The following is a 16,744-nucleotide window of genomic DNA, read 5'->3' on the forward strand; positions in this document are numbered from 1 at the left end:
CGAACCGGTATTGATAAATAATAACGGTACCATACCGCTTATACCGTAAAGAAAGCATGATGCAGTCTCTGCTTTGCACAATTATTGTGTGGACAAAATTCTTATAATCACCGAAACATACATACCTACGCACATAATGTCATTGAAATAAAACATTGTTATTTTATAGTAAATTTATATAATACTCGATATATACACATAACAATAACCAGACCGCAGCGGTATTAGCCTGTAAGCTTCATCTCTTGTCTCCAAATCCGCAAAAACTAGTTAGTACTAAATGCTGGTCTTGCTGTTATTTTATTCTTGAAGATTATGGCTTGTTTCTTGATTATTGAGAACAGCACGTAATCGCACACATATAGACGGAACGAACGGCAACAAAGTAGGTGTAGACACTAAGACTTTCAGGTATTAAACGAATTACGCTTCGTATTAATAGGTAAGTAATATTTAAATGAATATATAATATTCTCTAACGTAAATACAAGATTACAATTGACATCAAATGTCATTGACGTACAGAGTCATATACTTTTTTTTAATGACGCAAAATTGATACCAGCATAATGAAAATCAATCCCAATCAGTAAAACGAGTCTTTAAACTTTTTTCATTTTAAGCGGGTTTTGAAGGAACAAGTTACTTAAATTCAATTGTAATCGTATTGTTTTAGGATAGTTTACTGCTGTTTTCGATCGTTACGACCTGTAAATAACAACAAATCAAATTTTAAATAAATTTATTTACCCTATTTTTTGAAATACAATTTATCTACTGGTATACATTTTCGTATGCGTATATGATGAAATGTCTAAATAATGTCAAAAACGAGCTACGACGACGTACACGTCTGCTTCGATCCAAGGCCAGCGGCCATCTGACTCGAAGAAGAATTTTGAGTGATGTCGTCAATGTATGGAAATTGTACGAAAGTTTACATTTGGGATTGAATTTCTGTGTTGTATTTGTGAGTAAAAATATAAGTAGATAATAATTTGCTAGTTTAGTTATCTAGCTTTCAAAATCACACAACAACTCAATTACTGTTAAAGGCAAAACTGTAATGCGTGTTGCTCAAACGGAACTCCATATTTTGATTTTTGGATACTTTTAGTGTCGATTTGTAGAGAATTACAGCAAATAAAAAATATTATGCCGTGAAGAGCCGGTACACGGCTTCTTCGTGAACAAATTTACGTATAATTTAATGCAGTTATTAAACATTTCTTGAACAAATTGATTGCACAAAGTGAGCTCTAAATCGAAAACGTCATATACCGTCCCCTTAAACAACGGTTCGTTGACTTTTTTAAATGATTTATGACGTTATTGCATGATCTTTTTGCCCCTGCGCATAGGTAGATAAAGCTTACGTCATCAGTTGGAACTTGAAAGACGTTGGATGACTTCATCCCTGTTTTGGGATGTATTTATTTTTATTGCGTGTAGAAATACAACGAGTTAATCTTAAAAATAGTTAAAACTGTTAATATTTTTCATGAATAAATTCATCATTATTTATACATTTCTTACAACAGAGTGTAGGTGGATGACATTGATGATAATATTGATAATAATACACCTTTTTAACAAGCTTTTATTAGGTCGACCTGTATTGTATGTAACTATGTAATGGAATCTAAGGTAACTAATTTAACCATCTTCCAAGGATCGTAGCGTCATGAAAATTGGCAGCTGTATGTAGTTCTGATGACAATACAATAATATGGTACTGTCGAACTGATCTGATGATGGAGACAGGACGTGGCCATAGGAACTCTGTGATGAAACAACGCAACCTAATTGTGTTAGGGGTTTTTAGAATTGTCTCGATGAGTATTAGTTGTCTGTCGTAAGAAAAGTACAGTCAGCGATAAAAGCTTGTACCAAAAATTAAATTTTTGCCAAAAACTTATTCATTAGGTAAACATTGTTACTGAGAATACACTATTTCGTTAATTTCCATTTTTATATCCTCGAAATTTAAATTTGCGTTACATCTTGGTGTTATAAGGAAGTACATCTTAGTAGGTACAGTCAGGGCCGGATTAAGCATGTCGGGGCCCCTAGGCAGTGCAATGCTCGGGGCCCCCTTAGGCCCTTACAGTCAATTCTGCATACATAATGTTCAGTTTTTCAGTACAGGGAAGTAAGTTTGTGGTTTTAATTTCAACCTTCAGGTGTCGGTTGAACCGATCCGAACATGCCGAGCGATATCTTTTTCGCTCTTATTGCGTGGACATAAAGCTTTTTTCTATCAGTTTTTGCAGATTCCTTTTTGCGTCAAGTGTGGGGAGAGCCCTTTTTTTCTCAATAGGTAGTTAAATATTGTGCGAGGCTGAACAGCGATTGTCCGACCATAAGACCATACGCCGAGCCACATGATTAAAATTAACGTAATAATACCATAGGTTTAAATGACTATTCATTCACCAGATAAGCTAGCATGTAGGTACAGGGTCAACCAGAAAAGCAGCAAAAAACCGCGAGACAGCGAGCGCGAAATTTTATGTGAAAAAAATGTGAGAACGTGTTAAAAAGGCCGGGCCAGGCCTAAAAATCCGAAGTTCCCCAGTGAGCCGAGCTTTCATGCGAGGTCAAAGCCGTGGTTCAGGATAAGCTCAGCTAGAGCACAGACGCCAACTAATGTCCATTGTATTAAAAAGCGAGACGGCAGGCCGAGCTTGGCGCAGCGAGGACAAAGGCTAAGCTGAAGAAGAGATTTGGAAGACAAACCAAAAATGGAGGTAAAAAGTGAGGCTGAAGGTCGAGCTCAGCAATCTCCACATTACTGAACAATCCCGAAGCGTACTTATAACCAGCGAGGTGAGCTTTCATGCGAGGCAAAAGGCGAAGCTTCTAAAATCAATGTTTATATTTGTTAAAAAGCGACGCCGAAGGTCGAACTGTAAGAAAGCAGCGCTCTGACACGAACCAATCGTCAAATGTTACTCGACAATAATGTGTTAAGCAAGAGTTACTCGGAGGGCCGAAGTTCCATTGATGAGGTATTAGGCCCTCGGGAGCCTGAAAATCGAGCTCGATATTACAGACTTTAAATCTATAAAATAACTTAATTTATATAATCATCTAATGATTGTGTATCTGAGAAACTGATATTGGACATTAGGTATACATATTTAGGTACCATAAAAACAATATTTATTAATTTTGGCCATATGAAACAAATATTGTTTTTGGCGCGCGCGGGGCCGCTGGGGCCCCCTAGCCGAGGCGAGGCCCATAGGCAGTTGCCTACTCTGACTTAGGGTTAATCCGGCCCTGGGTACAGTCACCTGCAATAACATGTTACACAACGAAGGCCGCAAAAATATCTGACACGATTTTATTTGTAGAGCCATAAGAGCGTGTCACATATTTTTGCGGCCTTCGAAGAGTAACATATTATTGCAGGTGACTGTACATACCTATTCAAATAAACACGCGATGAGAAAAAACGAAACACTCGGCACGACTGACTGATAGTAAAGCGTCGCTTGTCGCATGCAATTCAAAAACACGTCATTAAAAAGCAGTGGAACAGCATTGTCTATCGTTTCTCATGTGCCAGTGTTTTTAGAATTTTCTGGGAATTGAAGAATAACCTTAGGGGTCGTGTAAAACGTGTCACCCAACGGGACAGTCACGCGTAACGCTGTAACGGCCTATGTTGTCGAGGATTACGATGAGTTACGATTTTGAGCTTGAACTCGTCTCGCCGGAGTAGCCTGAGGTTTTTGCTCATTTATGCAAACCTGGTTCGAACGGTTATAACGTATTAAACTTGGAAACGGCGGGTCTTTTGATCCCGCCGCGTATTAACTGTTTTAACAAGTTTGTTACAAAAAAGATTGTAAATAAACATTTTTGGCGTCCTAAATGCACTATTATACTGCGTTAATTAACTATCTGTCATTTTGACTTATGTATTTGTAAGAGAGGCATATAAATAAAATTATGTGAGTGTTGTAAAGTTTTATGAATAAGGGGTTGATAATTATTGCGCATTAGCTTTATTAAATACAAATAGTACCTACTTACAAGTACTTCTGCATTCAACATTCAAATAGGTCTTCCATACGAGTATACGAGTATATTTTGTACAAAAGTACACAGACGCGTGATGTCTGAAACGTTTAGGGTTCCGTAGACAACCAGGAACGCTGATATAGTTTCGCCATGTCCGTCTACTGTCTGTCTACTGTCCGTCATCGGCTTAGCTCACTGACTGCTAGAGCTAGAAAGCTGCAATAAGTAAGGCACGGGTAAAAAAATTGTCAAGCTGACAGTGTTGAAATAAAAACTAGAGAAAAAAATAGGGTGGGTACCTCCCCTACACGTAATTGTAATGTTATATTTTAGATTTATTTCTCCTTGTTGTCTAAATATAAAATCTGTGTAAAGTGGCTTAAGTACTTGGCCGGCTTGTGTTACGACCTTGCTAGAGGTAACATTGAGGACACAAGCTACGAGCTATAACGATTTTAAAGTCTACGCCATAAAATAGATTTAAACCTATAGAAATGTATCAGTAAAATTAAATGAACTCTAAGCATTGTGCTTATATACACGCATGCAAAACAATAACTCGGGAACACCTATAAATTATAACTTCGTGAGTCGTAGGGCTATTTTGATTTTAAAGTTTCTTGTTTCAAAACCTTGCTTCAATAATTATTTATCCGTAGAAAATTCCCTTGATTGAAGATTCCCTCCCTGTAACAAGAACAAGTGCATACCCGCCACCCGCCACGATTTTAAGAATGGCGTCCGCTCATGGCTTGCGCCGGGCCGATGTCATGACTCGCGGCCAATCTCATTAGCGCGAAACGTCACTCTACGTTCACCATGACGCGAACACCCCTCCCAGCGAAAAACATAGACACCGTGAATTTAAATATCGCTCCCGCTCATGATTTGCGCCAGCCGGGATCACGGCCAATCTCGTTAGTGCGAGGTATCACTCCATATGCACCGTGACGCGAGGGATCCGACCCTACGAAAAGGCGTGTGTCCATTGTGATTGTTAAAGCAGAACCCGCTCCGTGACGCACGGGAGGATCCCAACGAAAAACCGGTGTTCACTGTGATCTGTGATTGTCAAATCGCGTCCGCTCCTGGCTTGCGCTACCTCGTGTCACGGCCAATCTCGTTAGCGCGGGACGTCACTCCACGTCGTCCACGTGCGCCGTGACGCGAGGAATCCCTCCAGCGATAAGCACCCGGGAATGTTAACTTGGAGTGCACACGTTTGGTTTACTTGTTTTAGTTTCGAGGACGCCGGCCATGACAGTACAGTACAGTCAACAACAAAAGTTGCTAAGCGAACGACTTGTCTTAACACCATTTTATATACTTTCATAAATTAAAACAAAGTATAAAACTGTAAGTCTAACTATCTCCTTTTTGAAGAAAAATATATTGAATTGCACCTGTACTTAACATAAAAAATGTTCAGTAGAATGCTACAGTAGAGCAGACTATCCTTAACTAGGAATTTAAAGATACCTAATCTTCCTGTTGGCTTGAACAGTCGCTAGTCGGGTAAAAGAGCTTAAAATCATCATTTGCAAGCTTTTCTTCAACTCGCGATTCGGGAACAAGTGGAACAACGTTGCGGTGAGCAAGTCTCTTATACCTAATCAGATTATCTTTGCGTACTCGCACCATAGACTTGTGTACAGGTAACCGCTAAGCCTTCATTCTAAGTTGGCTACGCTTAATTAAGTACGATCTAATGACAGACGGTACGGAACCTTCGTCTGGGGTACTGTTATACCCCCCGGTCGCGGGTGCGCGCGCTACAACGGTGTAAGCACTAATGTTAAAGCATTAGTATTAGGTAGGTATAATATTAGGTATGCAAAATAAACAAATGTTGTCACGACATGAAATACATACGATGTTGCGGCATAGGTACTTTATTTACCTATAAATTAAACAAAAACAAATCCTATTTATGACTAGGTACAGCTAACAACTTATAGATGACGAAAACCAACTAATTCTACAACTACGGTTCACAAGTTCAATACGTAAGTAATGAAGTATCAAAACCAATGTTATTTTTGATATTGTATGATTTATTTCGTGCATTTATGACAATTTTTAGAGCTCCGTACAAAACTTTTTATCTCTAAACTGCGACCTTAAGTAGGTAGAAGTAAAGTTAGTAGTAGTAAATAGAAGTTCTCTAAAGTAGAAGTCATACCGAATATTCGACTATTCGACCAACGAATATTCGAGTTGGGAGATTTAGGACTATACTCCTTACTCGTACATTGGTATAATAAAGAAAATAGCGGCCAAGTGCGAGTCGGACTCGCCCATGAAGGGTTCCGTATTTAGGCGATTTATGACGTATTAAAAAAAAACTACTTGCTAGATCTCGTTCAAACCAATTTTCGGTGGAAGTTTACATGGTAATGTACATCATATATTTTTTTTAGTTTTATCATTCTCTTATTTTAGAAGTTAGGGGGGGGGGGACACATTTTACCACTTTGGAAGTGTCTCTCGCGCAAACTATTCAGTTTAGAAAAAAATGATATTAGAAACCTCAATATCATTTTTGAAGACCTATCCATAGATACCCCACACGTATGGGTTTGATGAAAAAAAAAATTTGAGTTTCAGTTCGAAGTATGGGGAACCCCAAAAATTTATTGTTTTTTTTTCTATTTTTGTGTGAAAATCTTAATGCGGTTCACAGAATACATCTACTTACCAAGTTTCAACAGTATAGTTCTTATAGTTTCGGAGAAAAGTGGCTGTGACATACGGACGGACAGACAGACGGACAGACAGACGGACAGACAGACGGACAGACAGACAGACATGACGAATCTATAAGGGTTCCGTTTTTTGCCATTTGGCTACGGAACCCTAAAAACGAACTTTATGGGTTATCCAACTTTTATTTCATGCTTTCTGCGGAGTAACATGTTTTTTTTTGCTGTGATCCTATTATAACAAACAAAGTTTATTCAAATAAATAGATCTATGACACGCATTTTTGACTAGGTAATTCTCATTATCATCATCTCTTAGACATTTGATCCTCAAGAATCCGGGTCAAGTCACAACATGAAAAAAAAAGTCATCATTTCAATTATTATTTATTACTAAGGATCGAACAATACCACGTAGGGACGAGCTCGCAGTTGGTTAGTAAGATGGACATATTGATTTTAACGACCGCATGTAATATGAAGAGAAGCACTATTGTGGTCGCATAGAAATTGGTTTTACATTTCAATCTTTATAGGATCTCTTTGAAACATCGTTAAGTATCATGTTTGTTCTAAGATCCAGTGTTATGCTAACTAGGAATGTGGTTAAGGAATATGAGTGTGATAACACCTCAACGGAGATGAAGATGGTCATATATTTGTATCACATTATTAAATTTACATATTTCGTATTTAATTTTTGTACGTAAATAACTTAAGATGCAATTCCAAAATGTCCTTATCGATATGGTGGCACCTTATAAAATTGCCACATTACTTACCCACGAAATAGTAAAATAATTTATTCGATATATTTTATTATATTTAAGAAATACAATTTATAAGAATAAACTTTATTTCTAGAGGTACGCCAGCTAGGTGATGTCATAAATAACTACGCCAATCATTCAACAATTTTGCTTTGTGATTTGTAAGAAGTAAATATTTTGATTGTCAGACGACAAATATAAACTCATTATTATTTTTATTATACCTACATATTCCTACTGCACCCACAAAATAGCCCCGGCTGATTTGTGGATCGAATCACTCTGTTGCGTAAACTGAGCAGAAATGCATTTTATTTTGGGTTCAGTCAAGAACATTAAGCTTAAAAATACACAGAAACTGGAACAGCCATCTCACTCACGAAAGCCAACGAGGCACATTAATCTGAACAGACGAATATTTTCAAGAGGCTTAGCTTAGCATGACTATACGGGTGATTCCGGGGTCATAACGACATAAAGTGATGATAATTTTCACACTAAACTTTTATACGTATGATAATCGCGTAGAAATATCTCTATAGGTACCATAAAACGTGCTAACTCTATTCCAAGGCATCAACTATGGTCTGAATGTAAAATAAAATAATGAATTTCTCTTAACATCACTAAACGACCCGCTTCATTCAAATACCAGTACTTGTCAAAGTTGTCACTCTTGGGGAGACCCAATAAACCGAGAGATTTTACGAAGTTTTATGATAACGTGTGCGATAGAAAGCACATTTAACGATATTTCGTTCGCGGTAGGCCCTCTGTATCCAAAAATTTGACGAGTTATACTTTAGTGAACTGCATATATAACAGTTAAGTAATCTAACAGTTGTGTGAATGGAAGTTCGGATCGATGGTTTGCAAACATTTTCAATTTTGTATTCTAGACAATGGTACTCGCGATAGCCTTATTTGCCTAGTATTTCACTTTATTACATGCAGTAGTCCTTATACTACCTACATATAAACATGTCGCTCCTTCGAACACGGAGGTACGCAGAATATCCATTCTGCAATCATTGCACAACGTCGACCCACACGATTACGTAAGCGGCTCAAAATTAGAATAGAATAGACAGAATACGGCATGGCCGTTTATTTTCAATGCTTTATGAGTCGAACGCCCAGGATAACCAGAGTAAACGCGACATCAAATTCCGTATCCACTGTGAGGAACTTGAAAGCATGACATTATTCAGGTCTTCTGAGAGTTCGACTCCCGAGCTTTTGGAACAGCGCACCTGATGACGCGTACTGCCGAATACTGTCATGTCTCAACACGTCTATAATCGTGCTCTGGGACAAAATATCTTGAAACTAGAGGCAGATAGGTATATTTGGGTTGTTTTATCGACATCTCATGATTTCAACCACATACTCGTAGTTGCCATAGTTCCTCCCAACTTTTGAGAAAAGTGGGGAATTGCCGGCGAAGTGACAATGACATGTAGGTATTCAGTGTTACACATAGTTCTTATATAGGTACATATTTAAAAAATATATTAGTACAGCAAAACCCGCGACTTTAGCGGCAACAGACAGTTGACGGTATACCGTATACATATGCTATATGTAGATTGGAGTCCACGAAACTTCACTGTATTATCCACAGCGTGCCGTTCCACTTCCACCAGCAGTCCCATCACCTTCTTCGTACTTAGAGAATTTACCTACCTACGTCATTTTATTATTCTATTTATTTTGTCCCACCGGTCTAGAATGTACAGTGAGCTGCGAAATTGCATGGAAAAATTATGAATGAATTCATTGATATAAAGTCGCCATGCACTTTTACGGCTGACTGTACACGATTGCCTGTCAAAAGCGCGACGAAAATCGTAATGGTGACAAGACAAGTGTCATTGGAAGTATTCTAGATTCATTCTAGATCTGTGGTTGCCGCGTTTGAAGTTTGTAAATAATAATAATGTCAATATAAAATGACATAGGTATAAAAAAGTAAAGCCGTCTATGCACGATCGTGATCCAACGTCAGTCGCTTAAAGGTCAAACCGTGGGTCAGTCAGCATCACGATTCCACAATATATCGACCTTTATAATTGACGCGAATAGCTCTTTGTTTTAAACTAAAGAAAATACTTTCATTGTCAGGCCTTAAATAAACAGAGATGAGTTGATTACAAAGACTTCTAATCTCCACTCAAGTAAAATTATGAGCAACGTAGGTAATGGCGCCACCTTACTGCTGCTGCATGCTGTTAATACAGTGTATCCCAGGATCTCTTGGCAGTTTTGACCACCTACTATCGTACACAACGGTACACAACGCACAACAGTATTATTTACTAGATTACTCGGTCATTCCATTAATTTTCCACGAAATCGTATCCAGATCTATACATTACCCTACATTGGCGTTACCCATAAAACTCCTTTGACACACATCCCCAAATAACTAATCATCGCTTCCATAGTTTTTCCCGGGCCAAATAAATGCGTCCGCGAGCGTGCGCGCGCGCCGTCCGTGCGCCGGGGCGACGACCTCAACACCGGAGACAAGACACGACAATGTTTTTGATGTTTTTTAAATCACTTAGGGCCACTTGCACCATCCCACTAACCTGGGTTGGTTAAACCGTTAAACCAGTGTCAAGTTGTAATGGTAACCATGGTAACTCCAGGTTTAACCGGTTAACCCAGGTTGGTGGAATGGTGCAGTGGATGCACTTGAGTTTCCATGTGCAGGTACACTTGAGGGGATTTCATATTGTTATTTGAACAACATGGCTGTGATTTTCATCAATCTCCATCGCCATTACTCGTATGACCACTTTTTTTTTAAAGCTTAAAATATCTCAAAAACTACCTATATGATCACCGCTCGGTATCATATTAGCCACATGGCCATTTTCCACAAAACTGACCAGTCACTATATATTGAGTGGTCATTGAAACAAAATGACACAGACCTATGAAAGTTCACATTTTTTACCATCGTTTTAATTCCTCCGCTGCAGCATCTAAAATGTGATCTTTAATTAGAATCGGGTCAAATATGAATTCCTCAAAAACCCCTCAAGTAATTAATGATGACAAAAAATACGTTAAGCGGTTTGTCTTTTAAATTATTTTTGTTTGTAATTTGGTTCATTTTTAGAATCGAAACCGGTCAATTCCATTAAAATAACCGGAAGAATTATGTCATCAAACGTTGATAGAACGAATAATCGTCGGTACAGAGCTTAATATTTATGATCAAAAGAAAATGTTTTATAAGTTTCTTTATTCATTTCTTAAAATTCTCGACCTATTTAGAAAGGTAGGTATGCACTGTAGGTGAGAGACAATTTCATTGAGTTCCCTGAAAAACTATAGGTACAATCTATGTCTAATACCTACTTTACAATATCATGAAACACGAGCGTATACCTACGTAAGTTGAGTGGGAGTGTTTATTTATTTACACCGCATCCCGTTTCAGTGAAAATTTCGCGGTACCTACGTACGTCTAAAACGAGGTATTAGTCGTAAACGGGCTAATGTACCGGCTGTGTAAAAAGCTAGTGTCTAAAACATCTTATATACATGAAAGAATCTACAAAGATAACACGTTTTATTCGGTAGTAAAAAACCTAAACATAACATTCGTTATCGTCAGTCGACCACGTGCGTTTGCGTTGCGTGCGCCAGTCTTGGTCCTTCGCGAATCGCGACTTCACGTGTACCGCATATCTTAGAGAAAAGAAGTAGTGTTAGTGCCCAGGTTACGATCAAGTCAACATTTATTTGTTAACATATTCATTATTCAACTTATTTAGGTGGATAATCGCCCAGACAAAATTAATTACTTATAGAAAATTGAATTTCAACTAAAACTGAATTCTCGCATAAAACTGAATTCGATTCGTCTAACATAAGTACCTAATAAAATAAAAATACAAGAATTAATGTTTAAACATACTGGCTTCGCATAAATTATCAACAAAAACGTATTTCAGTGTAACAATGTGATACAAAACATCAGCCTGTGATTCGATAGACTTTTTAAAATTAAGGATAGATTAAAGATGATCGAACTAGTTAAAGTGAATGATAGGGTAAATGGGAGTATGCGGGACCTGGTGGCGGATTCGTTCGTCTGCCGCGTGCAGTACTTGGACGACTTGGACCCTTTCATGGAGTACAACGTGAGGGAGCCTCCCAGGCCGTTGTACCACACGTTCAACACCACCATACCTCTGTCGTACCAGATTGCCTCAGTACATCGACTGCTGCAGGCTCCGCATAGGGTAAGTAGAAATTAGCTATTAAGTACTATAATTAACTGCAAATGCTAGCGAAGGTTATTCATATTAATGCGATGCAAATGCATTATTTCCATTTCATCATTGTTCTTTATAAATAACATTTAAAATATTTACGTAAATTACCGTTACAATAATAACTACCTATTTATTCAATGCTGAATCTACAGACCCTAACTACGCCAAACGTTCACACCAATGAATCGATAAGGCAACAACTTTATACTTTTTACGACATTTGACATTTATAATCCACTTCCTATTTGTTTTATAGTTAAACATTATTCTCTCAGAAATTACTGCTTATAAGTTGTAAGAACGATGATCAACACAGTTAAAGTTACTCATTAGATATTCGGAAGTTTACGCATAAGTAGGTGGTAGGTATCTGCTATACCTAACAAAGAAACTTCAGTAATCTATTCCTCGTATGCGTGTTACTCACCGCGCCGTTCAGCTAAAATTATCTGTTCCGAATAATGCTCAGGTGTTGTAACGAGTGACATAATATTCATAAAGTTATTATTAAATGTGTGCAACAGACTGGCATATATTTCAAACAAAATTACTGAACTCTTGATCGCTACTCTGCTCCAAAATAAGACGTTTATAATTGAAACTTTGTTCGGTTATTGCCAGAGTAAAGTTAACTTCGAAGGATAAACACGATGCTAAAAGCTAGTGTCTAAAGAATTTTAATTGTACAAAACAACAATTTTACATGGTAAATTGATAAACACCTTATAGTATACCTATTATAAGAAAGTAGGTCTGCCAATTTCTATAAAAAATATGACACAACCTCACTTTGTTATATTCAAGTCGATGCAAAGTTAGCCTAGGTGGACTCTATGCGCGTTCGTTCTTTAAAAGCGGTCCTTAAAGAGGCGGAAGAGTTGTTCAATTATCACTTAAGCCTGCCGCGTCGCACTCTGTCGCATTAATTGTTTTGTCCTCCAAAACCAGTTGGCCATTGTCTGTGTGATGCAGCATGCTCGGATTTCCTTACCACTTAGAAGCTATCTTCTAGATTTGGGGCATTATCTATGAAAAGGGACCTTATTGTCGATGGCGCTTACGCCGCACAGCGTTGCGCGGCATTGTATTTATATCGGACCATCGTTAATAATGGCGTAAGCGCCATCGACAATAAGGTCCCTTTTCATAGATAACGTCACATTTAATTAATTACACCATCCTCATCTTCCTCGCGTTTTCAGCGGACAGTGGGGTCCGGTACGCAACTTATCCCAAGAATTGGCGTTCTTACGATTTCAAGACATCTGACCATCCAATACAGAGAGGAAACTAGGCCTTTATTGTTAGGTGTTAGGATAAGTTATTATTCTGCAGTAGATATTAATGAGGGGAGGGAGAAGGTTAATCAAAACTGTTATTAGGATTTATATATTTTGTTTCAATTATACACAAACATATGCTATGTATGTATGTACGCTAATTATTTTAAAGCAAATTCAACAGGTATGCAAGCATTATCGCACTGACAGTTAGTCGGTTTTTTAGCAAATAAACATTGCATTTGCATGAGAGGTCATTCACCCTAAAGGCAGGAGTAAAACAGCCATTACAAAAATATTCATTAAATTTCTCATGCATGTAGATGTTTAACTTTATGGATGAGTTAAAGTTGCTTAAAATAGACTGCTATGGTCCAGTCACTAGTGCATAAAAATGAATTCTTCCGTTTAGACCCTATCCCCATTGCCTTAAACACCATATTCAGAGCCGCTTCGCTCGCCCGCTCCTCCCAAGTAGGGTTGCCATGTTAGAGTCCAAAAATCAGGAATTTTGGTTCTATGTCAGGATTTCAGGGGGACTTGCCGAGTGTCAGATCTAGCTTAAGAGTTGGGCATAGGAAAGGAGTCCGGATTTTTGTCCCAAGGCCAGAGAGCATAATGCAAATAAAGAAACGGATAAAAACATCAAATAGGTACTTACCTATTCAGAGCCGCTTCGCTCGCCCGCTCCTCCCAAGTAGGGTTACCATGTTAGAGTCCAAAAATCAGGAATTTTGGTTCTATGTCAGGATTTCAGGGGGACTTGCCGAGTGTCAGATCTAGCTTAAGAGTTGGGCATAGGAAAGGAGTCCGGATTTTTGTCCCAAGGCCAGAGAGCATAATGCAAATAAAGAAACGGATAAAAACATCAAATAGGTACTTACCTACTGATTAGCACCGAAGCTCGAAGGTGACTATTACGTAGGATTAGGCACTTAGCAGTGACATCAGCTGCCGTCAACCTGTTTATGATTGTATAGTTTGTCAACGGACTGTCTCATTTCAAACATAGACAGAGAAAATCATAGGTAATATCTTTGTCTTAAACTAGTACTAGTACCCAAAAGAAAAGGATGAGTATAGTTTTCTTTTGTTCTTATTTACTTACTGACAAATTTGGTTTGATCAACATGCATTTTCTTATTTTTCTTACTTTATAAGTAGGAAAGTATTCATATTTGGTTAAGAACTTCGCTATTAGAGCGTTTTCACATTATCCGATCCGATATCGTCGTATCGTCCGATCCTTGGAGAAAGGCTGCTAGAGAATGACCTATGGCATCAGTTCTTTTGTAATAGCAATAACGCTTTCTTTTGAAAAATAGACAATTATTAAATGAATAAATAAATATGAAAGATGTTTTACTTTGTGGTCGTCTCCGATTCCTGATAGGGATCAGCAATGTGAAAATGCTCTTATACTCGTAGCAATGACAAGACCTTCAGAAAAAAGAAATAACAGATACTTAACAGAAAACGGTAGTGCATTAGTTAAACTATCTGCTGTAAAATTTACAAACATTTTTACTAATGAATGTAGTTACTTTAGGTGTCGTTTGCTTAAACTAAACTACTATTTGTCATCATTACTTTAACCCCTCATTTCCCAGGACCTCTCAAATCCATACAATTCCGACTCATATTGGAGCCACTGGGAACTGAGAGGTTAAGCTTGAAATAATATACCTAATACATACAATTATCCATTGTTATTATGGGTTGTAGTATGTAGGTTTCGGTGCATGTATCCATGTCTGCCATTAGGCGATTTACTAAGAAAAGTATAGAGATTAGGATTACACTTTTTAAGTATAATATATTTAACGTAGGTACCTAATAAATGAAGTTGATAGCTACACCAATTATGTTTAAAGATGAATACATAATTATTACGCATATAGCATGTTTAAACAAGGTGAAAGATAATGAATGAGGAACTAACTGATAAGAAGGTACCGGTACCGGTGTTACGCGAACTAATCAATAATAATATACGTAGGCACTTACTTATATACTTACTTACCTATTATCCGTGTGCCGTGCCAAAAGGATGTGTTAGATGTGTATCAAATAACATGCATGATATAATATATATACCTAATATAATTAAATCTAATGTTGATTATCATCAAAAGTGGCCAAAAAGTCATTCAACTCAAATCAAAAGCGATTATTATGCGCGAGACGGCCTGCTCGCGACGTGTCTCTATTTGAGCACTATTTTTCTTCGTTAAGACTTCGATAGGTACCCACAGTAATATACACAGTTAAAAGATGCTATTATGTTTAATGAACCCATTTTCATTGTATCATGCATTACGAGTAAACTCTTTAAATTGTATCCTTATTGGACAAAGTTGTCTTACTTATTATCAATATCCTACAATTGATATAACGTACAAAATTTAAATCGATTGAATTAACAGTTAGCTATTATATTCCTTCAAAATACACTTATAAATATAAGCTTATAACGTGACAAGTATTAACTGCTATACAACAGTAACAAGTAAAACATTTTTAAATCGTAGATATGAATATGACTGTAGTCAGGGTATCTGCCGGAGAAAGAAAGAGGCAAAGGCCGGCCCCCAACGACGTGGTGGACCAGTATGACCAGCCTGTTGAAGAAGGAGAAGCTTGCTGATCCGACAAACCTAGGCAGAATGTCATGGCGTAAAAAAATTAGGAGAGCCGACACCACCTAACGTTCCCATGAGCAAAGAAGAAGATATGAATACGACTAACAAATACAAACTTTATTCGCTGCCTCCCCGTACAACTTCAGACATTACTACATGTTTACGTAGGTATGAATGCAAAATAATGCCAGTCGTTCAGAAGCCAATAAAGAGTCAGCCACACTTGCCTTGACTGCTCAAATGAGGACACGGTCTTATCGATAAAAATCGCACTTTATCTCTCTAGAAATATGTACGTGACTCGCTTCAAAGCCCAGGTGTTTTCCGGAACCTCTGAGTAATCCAGCTGAAAACTCTGTCTCATCCAATCTATTTTTACAAGCTCCTATTTTACGCGCAATGTTTAGCAGTTTATTTAGGTGAAATCTTGCAAGTAAAATTTTAACCAGCCCCATAACCAATTAGCCCATACATATTATAAGGGGACGTCCATTATTTACGTGATGCGTTCTCAACTTCTTACGCATTTCACGCATTTTTTTTCGTAAGAAACTGACCAGCAACTGACTTAGTTCTTCTCTTCAAGATCCCTATTAAATTAATATTATAAATGCTATACTAAACTGTCTATCTGTCTGTTTCCTCTTTACGATTAAACCGCTGAACCGATTTAGATGAAATTTTAGTATGGAGCTATGTAGTTTGAAGCCCGGGGAAAGACGCGCAGGATTATTTTTATTTATCATCAGCATCATTCCACGCAGACAAAGTCGCGGGCAGAAGGTAGTTTTAAAGTGTCTACCTAATTGAGTAACTTACGTACTTATTTATATGCGTTTTTAGTTTTTCTTGAATTTATTTTTAGTGTCATTGTTAGATTAATGTTACCTAACCCGAAAAACGTGTTAATCGAAACTGTCCGCTTCCGTTTTTCTGGTAACATGTTAATTTTATCCCGACTTCCCGGTCCCAGTTTCGTTGGGAATAAGGGACACTATTCCGGGCCGCTCCAGATTTCACGGC

At 37.7% G+C, this 16,744-nt stretch overlaps 1 protein-coding gene across 2 annotated transcripts in view; it reads left to right on the forward strand.

The window, feature by feature from the left end:
- Nucleotides 1-16,744, forward strand: part of LOC134660934 (FH1/FH2 domain-containing protein 3) — a 97,593-nt gene that overhangs the window by 46,314 nt on the left and 34,535 nt on the right. Inside the window, exon 2 of one of the 2 annotated variants that reach the window (XM_063516820.1) lies at nucleotides 11,476-11,766. The exons of the other annotated variant lie outside the window; for it this stretch is intronic. Coding sequence (XP_063372890.1) covers nucleotides 11,545-11,766 — 222 coding nt within the window. The 5' untranslated portion in view covers nucleotides 11,476-11,544. The remainder of the gene's footprint in view (nucleotides 1-11,475; nucleotides 11,767-16,744) is intronic. 2 annotated transcript variants of the gene reach the window in all.

Source organism: Cydia amplana, chromosome Z (assembly GCF_948474715.1).
Source record: "Cydia amplana chromosome Z, ilCydAmpl1.1, whole genome shotgun sequence".
NCBI classification, from domain to species: Eukaryota; Metazoa; Arthropoda; class Insecta; order Lepidoptera; family Tortricidae; genus Cydia; species Cydia amplana.